General features: G+C 48.3%; 1 protein-coding gene across 6 annotated transcripts in view; it reads right to left on the bottom strand.

Annotated features, from left to right (window-relative positions):
• Positions 1-2,281: 2,281 nt before the first annotated feature.
• The window catches only part of Dnah8 (dynein, axonemal, heavy chain 8), a 254,479-nt gene continuing 235,007 nt past the window's right edge, over positions 2,282-21,753 (bottom strand). For 5 of the 6 annotated variants that reach the window (XM_039099327.2, XM_039099333.2, XM_039099329.2 and 2 more), the window contains 3 exons: positions 21,374-21,563; positions 6,909-7,030; positions 2,969-3,381 (listed from right to left, as the gene is read on the bottom strand). In XM_039099327.2, the coding sequence (XP_038955255.1) occupies positions 3,094-3,381; positions 6,909-7,030; positions 21,374-21,563 (600 nt within the window). In that variant the 3' untranslated portion in view covers positions 2,969-3,093. Of the gene's footprint in view, positions 3,382-6,908; positions 7,031-21,373; positions 21,564-21,753 lie in introns of all 6 variants that reach the window. The other variant, NM_001427092.1, reaches the window with a different exon arrangement.

Raw genomic sequence — 21,753 nt, 5'->3', positions numbered from 1 at the left:
CCAACTTCGGCCTCTGCCCGGCTTCAGTGGGCTTAGCCACCCCGCCCTTTCTCCTCTGTTCTTTTAGGCGCTCCAGGTCTCCCTCACTCAAGTGTGGCAAATTATGTAATTAGTGAAAGAGCAACAATTTTGCTGAGAAAATGGTTATGTGTTTATGGAAGTTCAATGGTGCAAAATGTCTAAGGAAAGCCATTTGCTAAGCTAGAGAAAAGACAGGGGAACTGGGTCCCCCTGCCAGCTATTAGCAGAACCTAGGCCAACTGTCAACAAAACCATTTGGAGGCGCTGCCCAGGGGCCAGGTGCCCGGCTTGGCTGAGTCTCAGTGCCCATCTCTCTTTCTCCTCACCGTTGACTCAGAGCAAAATAATCAGCCACAGCCGAGTTCCCAGAAAACAGGTCTCGTGTGCCATTAACCCGTCTTATCAGTGACCTTTGCTAGAGTTACGGCTCCCCTGCCCCCACCCCTGTTCAAGCTATTAGAATGTTGAACCTAATTATTATTCTCTAAGTGTCTTCTTGGATATCGGGGTGGGGGGGTTATCGTATACATTTGACTTTGTTTTATCATCTGGCTCACATGTTGTTTCAGAAACCGTTTGGTTTGGTTTGCTATGGTTTGAGACTGCATTGTCTTTCTGGGCTCACCAGGACTGGCAGGCAGGCGCTTCTCAATTCTAGCTTCATTTCAACAGGACACTTCACCCAAGGAATGCCACCTGTTCTTTAGTGGGTGTCCTGGTCATGGAAAGTACAGAGACACGTGGACCATGGGCTTGGCTACTGTTCTAGTTAGCATTCACTGTCAATTTGACACAACATAGAGTGCCCTGACATTGAAACAAACGAACAAAAATGTCATTGAGTAACTGTGTCGAATTAGTCTATGGACATTTCTGTGAGGTCTGTCTTGAGGACTGCCCACTGCGGGTGGTGCCATTCCCCAGGCAGGTGGTCCTGACCTGTCTGAGAAAACTAGCTAAATGACTTCACAGCATGAGCCTGTGAAGAAGCCATGGAATGAGCCAGCAGGCAATGGTCATGAATGGTTTGCACTTCCAAGTTTCTACCACGACTTCCCTCAGTGGTGGTCTGTGACCTGGAAATGTAATCCAAATGAAACCTGTCTTCCCCTAAGGTGCTTTTGGCCCACAACAGAAAGGAAGCAATAGGCTTTAGGGACGTAGCAGAGGTTACGTTCTACTTCCAGGGCCTGTAGCACAGAGGAGGAACGTCAGAGTTTCCTCTGAGGTTATCACCGGGTCGCCTCGCTTGGTTTCCCATCATGACTCTGACAGGGGAAGGCTAGAGGAATGGAGGCAATTTGGAATGGCTCCTCCTCCAGAATGGAAAGACTGGAGTTTGTGGAAGTAGTTGGGGCGGGTAGGGGGGGGAGGCAAGAAGATTCCAGATGAGAAGACTGGCAGAGACACACTTCTTCACTGTCCTGGAGCAACTGGAGCATTTCAGTCGAGGACCCCATCTGTTTTGTTAAATTGACAATTTCCTTCTGCAGGAAATCAGGGTTCATACTGAGTTTCAGACTAACTACTGAGTAAGAAATAGCGTCACTTTCTAAAGACTCTGCCTCTTAAGACGTTCAGCACGTAACCTAATTTTGTTTGATGGAGTTTGTTTTGCTCTTTCCATTTTCTACCTAGATGTGCACTTCATTATTTCCCATAGAATCAGGCTCGTGTGGGAGAACCAGGGAGCCAGAGCTCTGTGAGCCTCAACGTTACAAAAAAATGAAATATTAAATAAAATTACAGGATTGACTGTCCCAGTGGGTTCTCTTGACACCTCCTTGGTATGAACACATGAGACACACACACACGCAAGCACACACATACATACACATATCACACATGTACATACACACTTATCTACACACACATACACACATCACACACATTTCACATACACACACATATATATATATACATCCTTACACATATCACACAAACACATATACACACATCTCACACAGATATATGCATACACACATCACACATATCACATACACACACATATATATACATCCTTACACATATCACACACCCACACATATACACACATCACACACAGAGATACATGCATACATACACATATTGTACATGTACATACATACACTTTTATCTACACTCACACATATCACATGCACACACACACATATATACATCCTTACACATATCACACACCACACACATATACACACACACATACATATACACATACAACACACTCACAAACTCAAAAGGGTAATATCTGAACAGACCTAGATATGGGAAGATTATTTATTGGGAAAGATTTTCTTTTATAAGAATTTATTTTTGATAATATACTTATTTGTATATTTTAATTACATTTGTGTGTGTATCTGTGTGGGGATGTGCATGAGCATGCCCCACAGTGCATATGTGCAGATCAGAGTACAACTTGTGGTTTTCTCCTTCTCTGTGTGGGTCCCAGGGTATCCAACTATGTTTTTTCTTAATATTTTATTTATTTGTTAATATATTATGAGTACACTGTAGTGTGTCTTCAGACACACCAGAAGAGGGCATCAGATCTCATTTCAGATGGTTGTGAGCCACCATGTGGTTGCTGGGATTTGAACTCAGGACCTCGGGAAGAGCTGTCAGTGCTCTTAACCACTGAGCCATCTCTCCAGCCCCCCAACTATGTTGTTAAGCTTGATGACAAGGGCTTTGCCCACTGAGACATCTTGCCAGCCCATGAATGGTTTTCATTGGAGGGGAAAAAATGTTATCTGCTGGGGTCCTTTTAGGATGGAGCCGATCAAAACCCCGTTTCCCATATTTAAAATGCAAGCATTGTAACATGAAGACAGGGGCTTATCTTTCAGAAAGTAATTACAGCACAATGTGAGTTCTTGGAATCAGAAGCGTGAATTTCGGAACGGTCCTGTGAATAGTGATATGGGAGGAAGAGACAGGCAAGCAATAGGAGAAGTGTCAACTGTTTAATTGAGGGAGAGTAATGAAGCACCTATCAGGCAGGAGACACAAGCGTGTCTGAGTCTCTCGGTGGCAAGGCTCCTTCTGTGGTGCCCACCTCAAGGAGAGATGAATTTATTTGATGTCACACAAGAGGGCCACCCCTCTCAGGATCCAGTGATCTGGGGACAGCACCGTTCGCAGGTACACCACGGTGATGAAGGTGAGGTCGGTTCGCCTGGGTTTCTTGTAGATAGGACACACGTACAGCTTCGGATCCTTGGGCGCCGTGGAGTTAATGGCATAGATATGCAGAACCGGAAGCTGCATGAAGAGAACCTTCGGGGTGGATTCTGTGAGCTTCCCGTTCCGCCTGTCCCAGGATGCTCCATCCATATACAGCCCATAAATATACACGCCTTCCTGGAGGACCAAGCGACAGAGAAGGAAAGGTGCTGAAAACTAGGCACCCATTATGTAATGAGGGCTGTCAGTTCAGAAAGAAAACACATGCCAGTCTTAAAGCGCTAGCTGATAAGAAGTCACCACTGGGCCAATCGAGTTCACCAAAACACTAGGCCATGACTCCCCTGGGACACAGAGTGAATCTAGCTGCACCGTGGAAGTGCCCTGCCATGAGTTTTTGGAATGTGGAGTAGTCCACCTGGGAAACAGGAAGGCCAAGTCACCTCTGCAGGTAGTTGTAAATTACTTGGAGCTGTTGTCAATGGGACCTTGGGTGGAGTCAATCACGCTAATCCTAGGCTCTGCTCCACCTCTTTCACGGGATGAAACTGGAGAAGCGCGCCCCCAGAGGCCTGGAGTGGTACAGCAAGGTAGACATGAGAAAGGAGCAGAGAGTTGGCCCTGCATCGAGTATGGTGATTTTTTTTCTCCAAACGAACTTGCCTTCCTCATGGGCCTCACCTTTAAGTCGAAGAAGCAAGACCCCTGAGAAAAGGTGACAGTTTGAAATTTGTTAGTGGAGTTGCCTGGTTCTGAGGGTAAATGCAGTGACTTGGGAGGTCATGAGGACTTTCAGTCACAGGAGCAGACTGTGGAAGAAGGGACAGGGTTGAAGAGGTCCCTGAAGAGCTGGGGCAGTATATGGAAAGGAGGAGGAGGAAGCCTAAGCAACTCCACAGAGATGGACAGGCTGGGCAGAGACAATACTTTACTTCTTTGACAGAGGGTGCCAAGGTAATAAAATGAGGTATCACTTGACCATGGAAGATGAGTGTGCTGGGCTGAAGTGTCTGAACCTCTATCTTGTTGGCACAGGGGAGCCACAGAACATGTATTCATTAAGACGAGAAAGGGTTGGAGAGAATCATGCAAGCTCATAAAGTATATTTATGTAGAAGATGGTGACCGTTTGTCTATTTCTAATGAAGATGGGGCCTGGGGAGGTAAATGTAGATGGTGATAAAGGGCAGGGAGATTAGCTAGAAAAAGTTTCTAGGGCTCTCTCATGTGTGCTAACTGCTGCATGAAGACCATATATTTTGAACCATAAACTGGGGAACGTCACACTGAGATCCTGGGCAGTCCCGGAGCGTCAGGACATAGGAGCTCCCATCATTAACTTAGTGGTTGACAATTATGTACAGAACAAGGTGACACCAGGAAACATCCTACAGCTGTGACCTCTTCTATAGTCCTTGAAATTTAAGGGCCTCAAGAGTCACATTGAGAAGACACAGCAGGTAGGACGATGTCACCTGGACTGGCTGGTCTTGTGTCGAGTCGACACAAGCAAGAGTCATCAGAGAGGAAGGAGCCTCAGTTGAGGAAATGCCTCCATGAGATCCAGCTCTAAGAATTTTCTCAATTAGTGATCAAGGGGGAAGGCCCCACCCAGTAGTGGGTAATGCCATCCTTGAGCTTGTAGTCCTGGGTTCTACAATAGAAAAAGGCTGAGCAAGCCACAAGGAGCAAGTCAGTAAGCAGCACCCCACCAATGCCTCTGCATCAGCTCCTGCCTCCCGGTTCCTGCCCTATGTGAGTTCCTGTCCTGACTTCCTTCAGTAATGAACAGCAATGTGGAAGTGTAAGCTGAATTAACCCTTTCCTCCCCAACTTGCTTCTTGGCCATGGTGTTTTGTTGCAGCGACTCTGAGACAAACCCGGCATCCCAGATGCAACTGTTCATGATTTGTTTAGATATGAACACACCGGGTCTGGAAAGGCCCTAGATCCAATGTGGCTGGTGTGTGTGTGTGTGTGTGTGTGTGTGTGTGTGTGTGTATGTGTGTATGTGTGTATGTGTGTATATGTGTATGTGCATGCACACTGGTATAAGCGTGTGTGTGTGTTTGCACATGTGTGTGTATGTGTATGTCTATGTGTGTTTACATGTGTGTTTCTGTGTGTGTGTGTCTATGTGTGTGTGTCTATGTGTGTTTGCATGTGTGTGTATGTGCGTGCACACTGGTATAAGCATGTGTGTGTGTTTGCACATGTGTGTGTATGTGTATGTCTATGTGTGTTTACATGTGTGTTACTCTGTGTGTGTGTGTGTGTGTGTGTGTGTGTGTGTGTGTGTGTGTAGGGGCAGGTCATGCTGAGAGACACAAAGTAGTATAAAAGTTCTGACAATTGTCGTAGGCACTGGGATAAACCAACCAATCTTGCCACTGGCTGCCAGTAGGCATCTGAAGCCAGGAGAGAGTCACAGTGTAAGGTTGTCTCTCATAGCTCCCTTCTGGAGGAAACCAACACTGCCAGTCGTTGATTTATTTTATTCTGTTTTGAGACAGGGTCTCACGTATCCCAGGCTGACCTTAAACTACCGATCCTCCTGCTTCTGTCTCCCAGGTGTTGAGATTACAGGTGTGTGGTACAACATCCAGCTTACGTGGCTCTGGGGATCGAACCCGGGACTCTACGCTTGCTAAGCCAGCTCTCTATGCAGTGCTTTTGAACTTCAGGACTCCTTAACTGTGAGGGAACGCACTCCAAGCGTTTACTAACCCAGGCTGTGGTATTCCAGGCAATAAGTATGGATGAGGGTTCCAGGAAGCTAGGTGGGAGCTGCAAGAACCACCTAGAAGATGCTGGAACCTTAACAGAGGTTCAGATGTAACAGAGACACCTTAAATTACCTTAAAGAGGGGCTGGAAGAAACACACAGCGTTGGGGTGTGGGATGTGGGCAAAGAGACATAGCCTTGGACAGAAGATCCCCAGTTACAACACGGCAGAAAACTGTCCAGAGCTCAGAAAATCATGTGTTCAAGTCTCCTCGGTGTTGAGGGAATGGACCACAGAAAGGGAGAAAGAAGGACTAAGTTTGTTGAGCTGCTCTGTCACATCTGACACCAAGCTTCCGTGATGGCGTTTACACCCTTGTGACTTCCCGTGGAGAGGTTGAACTGGCACATAGTTCTCAAATCACTGAAGAACTTGCCCGCATCTGGGTCGAAGCAGATGGCTTTGGGCCTGCTATCTCCACGGTGTGTCAGACTCCCGACATATCCGGAGGGATGGTACGGGGTAGGAACTGAGCTCCCAACAGTTCAGTGGATTTCCACGGCCCTCAGCTGCTACAGGGGAACCCGTGAACTCCGGGTAGGAGCTGGAGACCCACAGAGATCCTTCTAAGCAAACATGTATATAACTTGTACTTAATAAAAAACATGTCACCTGTGGAGTCCCTGGGTCCATTACCCCTTGTCATTAACTGCCCAGATGGGGGAGGCTTTAGCCTTGAGGTTGTCTAGTTACAACAGAGAGAAAAAGCTTGCTGAAAAGCAAGTAGGCTTCACAGACCGAGCCAAGGTCAGTTCTTAATTTTTGTTTTGTTTTGTTTCTGTGTCACTGGGGACTGACCCCAGGTCCTTGCCCACCAGGCAAGTGTTTGCCTGTTTACTGCACTTACATCCCTGGCCCTCAAGGACAATTTTGAGCTGAACTCGGATTTTCACCCTTAGTCCTGCCCACAGCACCTACCACCGGGGGCGTTATGATCTCTTCCTTGGTCTGTCGTAGGACTTCATTGTGGATGGTCACGGAGTCCAGCGCCCAGCCTTTGTGAGCTCGGGTTACTTCTTGCCTCATTGCTGTGAGGAAACCTAGAGAGAGAGAGAGAGAGAGAGAGAGAGAGAGAGAGAGAGAGAGAGACTGACTGACTGACTGAGACTCAATGAAGCCCACTCCAGAGGAAGTAACACTGAGGGCATCTTGACAGTGTCTAAATTGCCTGCCCATCCTGGGAGGAGCTGAGACAGAACCCCAGAGCAAGGGGCATTTCTTACTTGGGATTTGTTTCCATGGGGATAGTGAAAGGAGAGGGACCTTGGTTTGGACGTCCCCTGGAACTCCTAAGTCTTTTTTTTTTTTTTTTCTTTTTCTTTTTTTCGGAGCTGGGGATGGAACCCAGGGCCTTGCGTTCGCTAGGCAAGCGTTCTACCACTGAGCTAAATCCCCAACCCCCAAAAAACTCCTAAGTCTTTTTAAGGGTTCCAGCCCAGCCCTTAGGCTCATGGTCTCTATTGGAAAACACAATATCCAACGTGTGACCGGAATAGTAAAATATTCTGAGAAACAGCCTTCCAATTAAACTTGAATGAAACCATTATGAAACTTCTATTTGCCATGATGGGACAATTTCATTTAGTCTAAGGAAATAAGGCATAAACAGCATAATAGGGACCTGACTTTCAATTTGATCAAACAAGGCAATCGCACTGGAAACGGGGGGGGGGGGCTAATCTTTTAATGTGCATAACACGGTTATTTTAGGATAATGCTCGGCTCCGTATCTGTGGCCTTTCTCTAAACTTAATATTTGGGAACCATGCCATTCAGTCCAATAAGAGAAGTGTTTTCTGGAGGGTGGCATTCAACGTTAGGGGGATAAAAATATTCTAATTCTAAAAGCCGACTGGCAAACTGTGAAAGCCACCCCTGATCGGCCCCGTTGTATTTCAGTTTTCACGTAAATGGTGGAGTAATCGTGAGACTCTCTGTTTGAAACAGGGAACATGTACGACCTCAGTGCTCTTTCAGGACTGCTTGCATTTTGGTAATTTTATATGTGAATGTCATGTGTTCACATCACTTCCATCTCCAGGTCCCTGTGGGGACCTCTGAGGACCATAGAGGGGAGGTCGCAAGGCGTCCTTAACATACAGGGTTAATCTCCCTGGGAGTCGAAGCAAAACAGTGGTCCCCCAGCCTGGCTGTACTGAGGGACTCCAGTTCATGGAAAGGACCTCATTCTTTCATTCATTCATCAACTCTCTTGAGAGTGGCACAGTTCAGGGTGGCACAAAGTAGAGGAGGCCACTCAAGGGGAGTCTGTCCCTAGACCAGTGGTTCTCAACTTTCCGGATGTTGTGACCCTTTAATACAGTTCCTCCTCTTGTGGCTTCCCCCCCACCTACCACCCCCCACCCCCCCACCCCCATAACACTATTTTCATTGCTATTTCCGGACTTTAACTTTGCTGTTGCTATGAGTTGTAATGTTTTCTTCTGGTCTTGGGTGATCTCTGTGAAAAGGTCACTCTACTCCCCTCCAAAGGGGTCAAGACCCACAGGTTGAGAAACACTGCTCTGTGGCGGGGTGGAGCCTTAACAGGTCACAATCGAAGGTGTGAGAAAAGTTCAAGGAGGCCTAACTGGAAAGAGGAAGTTAACAGCAGCTCATATATTTATATGGACTGTTTTTAATTATGGGTATGCACAACACGAGATGAGGGGTATGGAGGGAAGACGGGGGACGTCAGACCATACCAGAGTACAAGCAACTGTCAGCTGGCCAACACGGGTGTTGGAGACCAAACTCAGATCTTCTGTAAGAGCAGTATGCATTCTCAACAGTTGGGCCATCTCTCCAGCCCCTGGTTGCAAACTCTGAAAGATGTGTGAGGATTTGCGGAAAAGGGGACAAGACCAGCTCGAGCAATGGCATGTGTGAAGGCAGAGGCAGAGTCTGGGTTAGAGGAGGATCCGATGATTCCAGATGATTCCGGTACAAAGACAGAGGCATGGTTTCTCAGGTCTGAGTTCACACTGCCTCATTTTAAATGGCTTCGTATTATATGTATGTGCATGTCTGTGCACATGGCTGTCATGTACTCATATGGAACTCCGTGTGCATGTGTGTGCACATGCCTGCCATGTATGGGAGTTGGCCTGCACATAAGTCTATAATACTGTGTGCATGCAGTGACCATGGAGGCCAGAAGAGAACATCAGACCCCCTGGAACTAGTGCTACCGATGGGTGAAAGCCACTAAAGTGGGTGCTGGGAATTGAACCTGGGTCCTCTGGAAGAGCAGCCAGTGTACTTAACCACTGAGACCTCTTTGGCTCCTCTCTTTCATATTAAACACTGGACAGCTCCCACACTTGAATAACAAAACATCTCATGTGTTTGCAGGTCAGATTATATAAAATATGTATGTTATATACATGACTGAGTAACATAATATGTAATTATACATTATTCATATACATTATATATAGATTACATATATATTTATTTATTTATATGAGTAAAACACCAAAACCCAATACACCCTTCTCATCAGTCCACGATAATGTCATTTTTGGATTTATTGATTTATATGAGTGTTTGCATGTTTCTGTGTGTGTCATGCATGTGTCCTGGCATCCACAGAGGTCAGATCATTACATCAGACCCCCTGGAACTGTATTTATGGATGGTGATGTGGGTACTAGGAGTCTAACCCAGGTCCCTTGCAAGAGCAGCCAGTGACTGTAACTGCCAAGTTCTCTCTCCTGGCAAAAATGCCATTTTCATAATTCAACACACAGTGTTCACCCATGTGTCTGTTAGACACTGCACACCTAACTTGGGTGCCTGGAGTTGAATTTTAAAATTCACCTCTGACATCATGACACTACGAGGTCATAGTGTCCAAGTCACTAATCCTATTCTTAACCTCTCTGATGTCTTCTCCCTAGAACATCTTGAGTCGTGACTAGGTGCAAATTGGTCTCACCCAGTATGGCTTTCAGGGCCAGCCAGGCCAGAGGTATCCAAACACAAAAGGAAGCTGGGTTTACCCACCACTCCCACTCCCACCCTCATACCCTTTTAATATCTTTTTTTCTGCTCCTAAGGTTTTAGTCATTATCAGGGAGTTCTGCAAAAGTCCGGTGCAATTAAGAGATACTATTTCCCATCTCTACTAGGGAGCGTGCATTACGTCGTCCAGACCCCAACGGTAGATTTCCTGCGCTTGGGGGCACTCTTTGAATGCCAGAAGGTGGAATCTAGAACACGAGACCGTTCTGCTACTCTAAGAAAGGCAGTGTTGAGATCTAGAGCAAGGGCCAGCAGTGGTTCCTGAGCCCTCGCTACTCAGAGTGCACGGGGGAGAGAGGACGCGTGCATTTTCGAATCTGCCTGTCCACAATGTGTCTCTTTATTCTCCTGGGTATTTGAGATAGAGTCTCATGGTCCCAAGCCAGCCTCAGGTGTCACCTGAGGCCGAAAGCGACCCTCCTTGAGCTTCCAAACCTTCCGTTTCTTCCTCTAAGTCCATTTATTTTATGTAGTATCAAGAATCCCACCCAGGACTCTGTGCGTGGTTATGTAAGTACTCTGCCAAGTAAGCCACAACCCCAGCCACTTTTCCAAGCTCTGTCGCCTCCCCGCTGACTGACTTCCTATAAGGGACACGGTCCTGTCACATTCGAAATGTACCAAGTCTATTGAGGCATTAATTGCTGGACTTTTAGAGAATGAATGGCTGTCTCTCTCGGAGAGCGATGTCAAACTTAATGAAGCTACAATCTGCTCTTTCTGCTGCTTGCATAACTCCTTGAAGTCCTATTGATATAGTTTCCTTCAGAGAAGCCTGAGAAAAATCAAACACTTTTGTTTCAGCACGTATTTTGGTTATAATCGTGATTCATATGTTCCCGTGCTTAGAGGAGAAACAAAAAGTCAGTCGAGACCTCAACAGTAATAATCTTCTATTCTTCATGAGATTTAAACCACCCACATGACAAGAGGGTGACTTGACTAACCACGGGGGTTACGTGTGATCTAGATGACATGTTCAAATAACTCTTCCTGTCAAGTTCATAAAGCACGATGAAGTCTTAAAACACTTGTCAAGTTCATTACTCTTAAGAAGCCCCCACTATTTATTAATCTAGAATTATACTGTGGAAAAGTCGGCTCCCAAGCGACGCTTGCTGTGTTTTAATTCCTATAAGGGGAGCAATCTAACCCCGAAGCAAGCTGATTTCTGCCGCCTGACTCGTGCAATCAGCTGGCCCACAGAGAGCCGTGGTGTGTTGTAAGTGGCGCTCCCTGCAGGGTCCTAGAAAAGCTGGAGGCGGTGGCTGATCAGGAAGGCTGAGCTTCTCGGCTTTACAAAGAGCTGGTTAGCATTCTGTAATGACGGCCCCGTGTCTGTGGGGTGTGTGTGTGTGTGTGTGTGTGTGTGTGTGTGTGTCAGAGAGAGACAGAGAGACAGAGACAGAGACACAGAAAGAAAATGTGAGAGAGAAAATGTGTGTGTGTGTGTGTGTGTGTGTGTGTGTGTGAGAGAGAGAGAGAGAGAGAGAGAGAGAGAGAGAGAGAGAGAGAGAATGAATGAATATGAGTATATGTGTGAGGCTGTGTGTGAGGCTATGTTCATGTTCATGTTGTGCCTGTTTGCCAGACTTCAACATCAGTGACCTTCCGCCTCAGATGTGTGATGCATGATGCATCTAGGTTTCTTTATTTATTCATTTACCTATTTGCTTTGGAAGCAGGGCCTCTCCCTGAGTGAAGAGCTTGCCAATCCAACTAGAAAGGCTGGCCGATGAGTGCTGGGGTCATAGATGTGTGCCATTGTATCTGACTTTTACGTAGGTGCTAGGGATCCGAGTTCAGGTCCTTACCAACATAGCATCTCCCCAGGACCCCAGGTGGCCTTTTTTTAATTCAATAAATGAGGCAGTCCTCCTCTAATGGGCCTTGGTCTGCACGGTTATTTCCTGTCTAAACAGCTACCACACCTCCCAGCAGCACCTAAGGGGATTAGGAGAGGTGATGTCTCCGCCATGAGTTTATGGTAGGTAGGTTTTTCCCCTAAATGAGAAGCAAATGGGGTTCATTAAATAAAAAGACAGAAAGCGTTAGACAGCAATGAGGTTGGTCAGCCGAGCTGAACGAGCACACACTGGGCACCTTTTAGAGGTACTTGGTAGATGCTGTGGGGTGGGTGTGGGGAACGGACAGGGCAGCTTGGGCCAGAGCCAGGAAGTCTGAACTGCTGGAGGAAGAATTCACAGTGCATGTATGTCTCTGTGCATGTATGCATATGTGTCTGTGTGTATGCATGCATGTGTGTGTGTGCATGCACGGGCACATATTTGGAAACTAGAGACTGAAGTCACATGTCTTCTGCAATCATACTCTGACCTTACTTTTCCAGACAAGGATTCACTGAACCTGGAGCTCACTAATTCGGCTAGACCGGCTAACGTTAAGTTTCAAGGTCCCGTCTGTCTCTCCCGCCGCAGCACTGAGATTCCAGGCGCATGCAGCCACATTCTAGTTTCATTTTGTTTCTGTTATTTATTTTTTCTACAGGTCCTGAGGATCTGAACTCAGGTCCTCCTGCTTCCCTGGCAAGCACTTTACTGACTGGCCCATCTCCCCAGCCCTTTCTCTCAAATTTTAATGATCCTGGGAATCATCTGAGGAAAGGACTCTGGTTAACACAAAGGTTCTGATGCAGCAGCCACTGCGGGAGGACCACATGTCAGGTATCAGGGTTCTTGTCACGCTAGAACAGCTACGGGGGGCATTTAAGGAACTGATCATTAGAGGCTCTCAGCTTGAGAGTCTAAAGGTCTTAACCCCGGGGAGTAAGAACATGATTGGTTTTGGGTCCCGGCCATTAGTATGTATTAAAAATGTCCCAGGTGATTGCGCTGTGGGAGACAGGCCTGAGAACTGCCACTCTGTCAAAGGCTCTCGAAGGATAGGGCACTTGCCCGTCATTGACCTGCATTTGTTTTAAGAACCAGTGAACTGTCTGGACGGCTGTCAGGATGAGCTGGATCTTTGTGGGGTCTCTGGGGGAGTCACAGGGGCTCTGTGGTGTCATTCGCCCAAGTGACAGGCTCTGTCAGACCCATGGACATGAGGAAGAGCTGGCAGTAAGGATGGGACCCTCCACCCCAAGTGGCTGGCGTGCAGAAGTTTAACTCCTGACATAGTCTTCTCCTTGAGTAACTGGCTTTCCCTTTACCCCCTCCAGTCTCAAACCTGCCCATCATGCCCTCCGGCGTGGTTCTATTTCCACACAAAATAGTCTCTCTACTTTATTTATTTATTTTTGCCTTTACTGGAATCAGCCCTGAACGCATAAGCACTTCCCAGTCATCCCTCCACCCGTCACGGTAACCTCTTTGCTGCCTTGACAACCACAGGCTCTGGTGACAGGTCCCCGCTTCATCATTCCTGCCAGCTGTCCCCAGCCACTGAGCATCCTATCAACAGATGCTTTGTGAGTGCATGTGTGTGTGCATGTGTGTGCATGCGTGTCTATGTACATGTGTGTCATGTATGTGTGTGCATGCATATGTGTGTGCACGCATGTGTATGTATGTGTGTGTGCATGCATGTGTGTGTGTGTATGTGTGTGTGTGTGCATGCATGCATTTTTGTGTGTGTGATCTGTATGTGTAGACATGTTTGGGGAGTACAAATGTACTCCCTCAGTGGCTCTCTACCTTACATTTTGAAACAGGATCTCTCACCCTTGACCTTGGGATTCTGGGATTTGACCTGGGATAGTTGGCCTGCAAGTCCCGGGATGCTCCTTGTCTCAGCTTCTTGAGTCCTGCTGGGATTGTGGCTCTATGCCAAGGGAACTCAACTTCCTTTGTGGGATCTGAACTCAGGTCCGAATGGTTGTATCTTGAGCTCTTACTAAGTTATCGCCTCAGCCTCTTTGTTCCTCCCCAGTGTCCTATCCGGCAGCGTGTTCTCTCGACGTCATGGTGGCAATATTTACCGACTTTGTATGTGCAGGGGTTGGGGGGAGTCGTGAACGCTGTGGTGCCTGTGTGAGAACCAGGGAGGGCGCAGCTTGTACAAATCAGCTCTCTCCTTCCCCCGTGCAGGTTCCAGGGACCAAATGGGTCCTCGGGCTTAGTGACAGGTACTGTCCTGGTGCCACTGAGCCTCCCTGCTTGCCATGCATTTGAACCTTGCCAACTGTACCTCCTTTCTTCCCTGCCTCCTTCCTACTGCCGAGCCAGGCAAAGTCCCAAATACAGGTAAACCCAGAGGTCCCCTCTTACACAATACCTCACTGCTGGAGGATCCCGGTAAGTAGCATATGGCTGCTGTGCAGAACCTCGGTGAGTTTCAAAGCCCCCTGGTGTCCTTCTCTGTCCTCAGCCCTCTTCCCCACAAGCTTCTATCACTTTCCTGGAATTCCTGTCCCCACCATTTTTTTTTTGGTTCTTTTTTTTTCGGAGCTGGGGACCCCACCATTTTCTTACTCCCAAGATAAGCTCGCCTGTTCCTTGAAATAGAAAACTCCCATTACCCTCTTAGCATCAAGCCTGCACAGGTATCCACTCTGAGCATCTGTCTTAGGGTTTCTATCGCTGCAACGAGACACTGGGATTAACAAAAGCAGGCTTCACTGTTCATCCCTGAAGGAAGCGGGGACAGGAACTCACGCAGGGCAGGAACCTGGAGGCAGGAGCTGACGCAGAGGCCATGGAGGGTGCTGCTTGCTGGCTTGCTTCCCCTGGCTTGCTCAGCCTGCTTTCTTAGAACCCAGGACCACCAGCCCAGGGATGGCCCCACCCACAGCAGGCTGGGCCCTCCCATGTAAATCTCTAATTTAAAAAGTACCCCACAGGCCTGCCTACAGCCCAATCTTATGGAGGCCTTTCCTCAACTGAGGTCCACTCCACTCAAATGACTTTAGCTTGTGTCAAGTTGGCTTAGAGCCATCCAGCACGGCACCTACGGTCACTCCTTCCTTGCTGTGTGTGTTACGACGGGAGAGGTGTCCAGACGGCCTTCTACTTCTTCTGCACAGCCTCTCCACTGTGACACACACACCCCACCTTTTCTAACCCCCTGGGTGGTATCCTTAGACCTCCCCACCTCTCTCCTGTGTGTGTGTGTGTGTGTATGTGTGTTTGTGTATGTATGTATATGTGTGTGTGTGTGTGTGTGTGTGTGTGTTTGTCCTTTCCTCCCTCCACCAGTATTTCAGTATTTGAATAGGCTTCTGTTACCATTAAAAGAGAAAACAAGGGTTGGGGATTTAGCTCAGTGGTAGAGCGCTTGCCTAGCAAGCTCAAGGCCCTGGGTTCGGTCCCCAGCTCCCAAAAAAAAGGAAAAAAAAAAAAAGAGAGAGAGAGAGAAGATAAATCCTTCCTTCTTACTGATATCCTCCAGTGTATTTCTTTTCTTCAAAGTCTGATTTTCTTAAGAGTACCAGCCATATCATCCCTATAAATATTCCCCCCCCCCTCTCTCTCTCTGCCTCTGGGCTTCTATTCCAATTATCTTCCCGAGAAAACTAACCAGCCAATCCCGGTCCATCTGGCTTGACCTCTGCCCCCCCAAACCCCATTACTTACAACCCCGCCTCCCCTCCTCTTTCTGGGACCCGGGTGCCCAGGCTCTCCCTTTCTCAAGCTTTTTGGAGGAGGGTCCATGTTTGTGTGCTCTAGAGAAGGATGCTCAAGGCGACTGCAGAATCCCAGTGAGGATGGCTTAGGGGGAGGAGTACCAGGCTGTCTGTCTGTCTGTGTGGTCAACTCAATGCCAACAGATTGATTCAGGAAGTTCTGAAAGGGCTTAGGGCTTAGGGAGTCACAGGGTGGTGGCAGTGGGGGGTGGTGTGGAGGCACGGGAGGGGGAGGGATTGGACTTCCTACATTGGCTGTTGGCATTGAGTCGGTCACACAGAAGACAGACACACAGCCATACCTGTGAGAGAGGAGGCTGAGCCCAAAGGCAGAGCCTGCCTGGGAAAAGCCACAAAGAGAGCTGGAGGAGGCGGGGCAAGAAGAGAACCAAGGAAGTGCACAGGTAGAAGCTGAGGTCTAAAATAATTTCCAGGAATCGGAGAGATGGCTCAGCAGTTAACAGCACTTACTGCTCTTCCGGGGGGCTGGAGTTTGGTTCTTAGAACCTACATTGGGTGGCTCGTAACTCCAGCTTCAAGAGGGTATCAGATGGCTCCTTCTGGCCTGTATGGACACCAGCATGCATGTGGCACACACACATAAAATAGGGAGAGAGGGAGGGGAGAAGAGAAGGGGTGGGAGGGAGGGAGGAAGAGAAAAAGGAAGGGAGGGAGGCAGGGAAGGAGGGAAGAAAGGAGGGAGGGAAGAGGGGAGGGAGGAAGGAAGGGAGGGAGGGAGGGAGGCAGGAAAGAAGGGAGGGAGGGAGGCAGGAAGGGAGAGAGGGAGGAGGGGAAGGAGGGAGGGAGGAAGGAAGGAAGGAAGGAAGGAAAGGAGGGAGGGAGAACCTCCAGGCTTGCCGCCCTAGCTACAGTCAAGGGAATGAAGCTGGGGTGGCCTTGGAGACAGTGGTTTTGGTGGTTTCTGATGGCTGGCCAAATTACAAGGAACTGCACAGTTGGCAGCCATGTTTGAGACTAGAATTTTGAGAGGCGTGGCTGTGACTCTGAGCGAGGCTGGTTGGTGGTAGCCAGAGGCTCCTCTCACTCGAAGGCAGACAGAACCACCTGTTACCCTGACAAGGCTTTTCACTCAGTACAGTGGGTCCCCCTGAGGTTCTGAAATTCAGGCACCCTTCTTGCCCCCCTGCCAGTCCTCTTCGTGGCTTTTCCCAGGCAGGCTCTGCCTTTGGGCTCAGCCTCCTCTCTCACAGGTGTGGCTGTGTGTCTGTCTTCTGTGTGACCGACTCAATGCCAACAGCCAATGTAGGAAGTCCAATCCCTCCCCCTCCCGTGCCTCCACACCACCCCCCACTGCCACCACCCTGTGACTCCCTAAGCCCTAAGCCCTTTCAGAACTTCCTGAATCAATTTGTTGGCATTAAGTTGATCACACAAACAGACAGACAGCCTGGTACTCCTCCCCCTAAGCCATCCTCACTGGGATTCTGCAGTCACCTTGAGCATCCTCCTCCAGACAGCTTGGGAAAGGGAGAGCCTGGGCACCCGGGTCCCAGAAAGAGGAGGGGAGGCGGGGTCATGAGCCAACACCAGGGGAAACAGCCAAATAACTGGCATGAGGTGGGGAGTTTTTCCTGGTTTCTTTCCAATCCTGAACATCTATTAACCCTTGGCCCACTTTTCCACCTTGACAAACAGCAACTCTTAGAGCTGTTCTCAAAACGAGCGTTCGGAAATTGCAGCTGGTTTGGTGGAACTGCTCCAAACACACACACACACACACACACACACACACACACACACACACGGAGGGGGAGGGGGAGGGGAGCGGGGGGGGGGGAGAGGCAAGATAACAGGACAAAATGACCCATCTCCTTGCTTCAGCACCAGTCAGTCCCTCTAAGTGGGAAATCTTGATTCAACAGACGGGTATGGCTTAGGGAGGCATGGGGGTGGGGTGGGGTGGGGGAATTGGTATCTAATCGGCACTAAGCTCCAGGCTGAATCAAGCATTTGGAAAATGATTGTTGCTGCAGGGTTCAATCTAATGCAGAGGTGCGAGGCCTGGGGAGCATGCCCGGCCTCCACCATCATGTCATTAGTGCGTATGAGTCCCTCCTGGCATCGAATGACAAAATGCACTATTAATTAGAAGGTGTCACAAAGGAGTCAACATCTTAGCTTGACGTCTGACTCCCTATGGCTTAAGACACAGCTCTACATGTAGGACACACAATACACACAGACACACACACACACCAGAAGCCAAACCATGTGTACATGATGCCCCGAAAATGGTACATGGAGTGGGGGGGGGGGCAGACTCCGTGCACTGTGTGTGCATGTATGTATATGTGTGTATGTGTATGTATATATGTGTGTATGTGTGTGCATGTGTCTCTCTGTATATGCATGTGTGCACTGTGTATATGTATGTGTGTGCATGTGTATGAGTGTGCACATGTGTGTATGCATGTGTGTACTGTGTGTGCATGTATGTATGTGTGCACTGTGTTTGTGTGTGCATGTGTATGTGTGTGTGCACTGTGTATGTGTGTATGTGTGTCTATATATGCATGTGTGCATTGTATGTGTGTGTATGTGTACACTGTGTGAGTGTGCACATGTGTGTATGCATGTGTATACTGTGTGTGCATGCACTGTGTGTATGTGTGTGCATGTACTGTGTGTGTGTGCATGTATAATGAAGGATGTCACCTGTCCTTGTGGTATCATGAGCCTCAAAGTGACCTAAGCCTCGGGAGAAGAGGCCTGATGGGAAATACTCCACACAGTGTAAGATCCCATAGATATTGTACGGTGATAAAACTACTCACATGTGAAAAACTTCCCTTTAATTCATACCTTTACTTATCGTGGGTGTGATGCAGCACACATGTGGAGGTCGAAGGGTAACTGACTGGAGGTTTTCTCTTTCTACACTTTGGGTTCTGGGATTTGAACTCAGGTCATCAGCCTTAGCGGCAAGCTCCTTTACCCTCTGAGCTATCTTGCCAGGCTCCAAACCCCTATGCGATGAGACTTGGCCCTATGCTTTACATAAACAGCGGGCTGTTATTTTTAAAGCCACTTACTTAAATGTTTTGAACAAAAAGAACAGGCTGATGTTTATCATGGTGGCTAAGGAAGAAGATACAAGACCAGGAGATGAGTTCATACCAAAGGAGCTGTTGTTAATATCGAAGAATCCTTATCTGTTTGGACCCAGCCCGTGGACACGCATCAAGATGGGGTGGGGGCAGGGGCGGGGTGAGGAGCTCCCTGTTCTTCAGATGTGGCCAAGTGATGTGGAACGGGAAAGTAATTTGTCCCTTGTGTCAAGAGCAGGAAAAGGAAGCCAGGACTCAATTACTGTGCATGGAGAGGTGACCTCCAGCCTTCTGAGCAACAACGCAGAAAGCAATCACAGATAAGGGTGTGGGTGTGGGCGGCTGTGCGTGTCTGGAAAGGGTAGAGTGCTGGCTGGAATTCAGTGTGGACTTTCTAGGGTGCAGCCCTGAGAGAAAACACAAACGTCCCATGGCCGTAGAGGTAAATAAAGAACGGGAAAGGGGTTTTGTCTTACTGGTGAGTGGCACTAAAATACACATCTAGAAATTCGAAAACTTTGAGAGTTTAGCAGCTGTGGAGACTGCTCAGTGGTGACCGCAGTTGCTGCTCCTGTGGAAGACCCGGGTTTGGTGAACAGCGCCTACACTGGGTGGCTCCCAACTGCCCTTAACGCCAGCTCTAGGCGACCCAGTACTCTCTTCCGGTGTCTGCACGCATGTGGTACACACACATACACTCAGGCCCACGCACGTACATGTAAAATAGGTCTTTAAGTTATTTATTTTTAAATTTTATTTCTGTGTATATCTGTATGTGTGCCTATGGATGTCAGAACAGGGCATCAGATCCCTGGGTCTACTACGACCTGTAACCTCTGGTGAAGGTAGGAATTCACATGGCTGATGCTATCAATTCAGAAGGTGTTGAGACCTTTGGATGTGCGAGCCGCGGGGCTGGCAAGATGGCTCAGTGGGTAAAGCACTTGCTGGGCAGGCCTGATGACCCGAGTTCAATCCTCACAACCCACATAAAGATAGGAGAGAAGCAACTCCATGAAGCCGTCCTCTGAATCCCCGCCCCATGTGCCATGGTGTATATGCCCTGCCTCCTGTGTCTCTCTGTCTGTCTGTCTGTCTCTCTGTCTCTCTCTCCCCCTCCCTCACCTCTCTTCTCTCCCCTCCCCCTCCCCATCTCTCTCTCACACACAAAGTAATTATTGATTTTAAAAAGAATATGCATCTAACACATGAACGTATATGCACAGAGGGCACAGGAATACACGCTTTAACGGCATGACAGTTGTTCAGATTCCATTTATGTGAAGTAGGTTACCGTATAGGACATATAGCTCAGTAGATGTCACCAGGGAAGGGAACCAGCACATCTCAGACCCCAAGAGGTCCTGCCGTGCCTGCTTACATGGGGACACTATGGTCCTGTCTTTTAGCACCCTGCATCCACGGGGCCCATCCTTGGCCTTCGTATGAACAGGCTCCTACAGGCTGTTGCAACTTTCATCCAGCCGCCTTCACTCAATATTATCTTCATGAGATTTGCCCGCGTCTGCTGTGAGTGACAACGGTTCCTCTCAAACCAGTGTGAGTGAATGCTTCGTTAACTTCCTGGCAGATGAAGGCATTGGGGTGCTGAGCGTGAAGACGCCCCAGCCCCTTCCTCTAGCTGAGAACGGTTTGAAGTTATATTGCCTGCACTGTGGTAAGACATTGCTAGCTATCTAGACCTTACAAGCTCTGTGTCACCAAACCAGCAACTTTCTCAGAGGACACCTCTGAAATGGAAGGACGGACAATGTAGTACAGCCAAGTGCCTTCTGGGAGAGGGGACCCCCAGCCCCAAAAGCTCTCTCAGTTTCTCAAGTCTAATTTTCTAACCCGTATCGGCAATTTGGGGCACACCTTCAGGGATCTCATAATTGGGCTTTATTTTATTTATTACCACTTGTGTATCTTTACGGGCACACGTGATGGTGCGTCGGGAATCTAGCTCCACCTTAATGTTAACCCTTTTAACGATTTGTTTACTTATATTTTATGTATGTGAGTGGATGCAGACATGTATGTATGTGTGTATAATGTGTGTGTATACATATATATCTCAGATGTGTGCCTGGATGGTTGTGAACCACTGTGTCGGTGCCGAGAACCAGACGTGGGTCCTTTGCGAGAGCGGCCGTTGCTCCTAACTGTGGAGCTCTCTCTCCACCTTCTCTCCTGGATAAAGTCTGTCTCTGAACCTGGGGCTTGCTGATTTGACTAGCCTGGCTAGCCAGCAAGTCCCCCAACCTCCCCAAGATCCTCCCATCTCTGAAATTTCCAACAGAACCATCAGGCCTGGGATTTGTTGATGTGGATGCTGAGAATCAAGCTGGTTGTCAAGCACATCCCCAAATGACCGATCTCCTTAGTCCCATTTTGGCTCCCCCATCAACAGGTAAAAACTGAAGCTCGATAGAAGTTTTTTTTTTTTTTTTTTTTTTTTTTTTTTTTTTTTTTTTTTACACTTTCACCACCGGCCATAGTTTGCTCAACAGGAAATGGGAGGTTGGGGAATGTGACACACAGGATTTCAAAGGACTGTGTATATTCTTGGAACTCTAAGAGGCCCTTCCCAGCATCCGCCAGCTTTAGGACCACTCGGCTTTACAGAGCATACATTCGGCACGCAATGCCACCACCCAGCTACACGCAGTCTTCCGAGTTAGCCTTCTCGTGTGAGCACCTACCTTGGGGGTTAAAGAACCCGGTCATCCAGAATACGTTAGGCCTTCCCTCGAATATCCACGTTGAGAACTGAGCGTTCCTTTCCAGAAGTTCGGTGAACCAGAAGCCCAGGGTGGAGGAGTCCCAGGACACTCTCTTCCAGAGCTGAGGTATGCGAGCATCATACATGTTGTCCAACGCATCTCTCAAGTTCTGAACATGACAAGGGTGAAACACGTGACTCAGGACGCTGGAGTCGTGGCTCCATCGCTGAGATCGCACGTCACTCTCGCAGAGAACCTGTGTTTGGCTCCCAATAACATTCGTGTCAGGTGGTTCGTGAGTGCCTGCAAGTCCAGCTTTGGGGATCATATGCCCTCTTCTTCACAGCCACAGGTACCTG

The sequence above is a fragment of the Rattus norvegicus genome, chromosome 20, assembly GCF_036323735.1.
Source record: "Rattus norvegicus strain BN/NHsdMcwi chromosome 20, GRCr8, whole genome shotgun sequence".
Lineage (NCBI taxonomy): Eukaryota > Metazoa > Chordata > Mammalia > Rodentia > Muridae > Rattus > Rattus norvegicus.
Note: the sequence above shows the minus strand (reverse complement) of the source record. Positions and strands in the feature narration are given on the sequence as shown.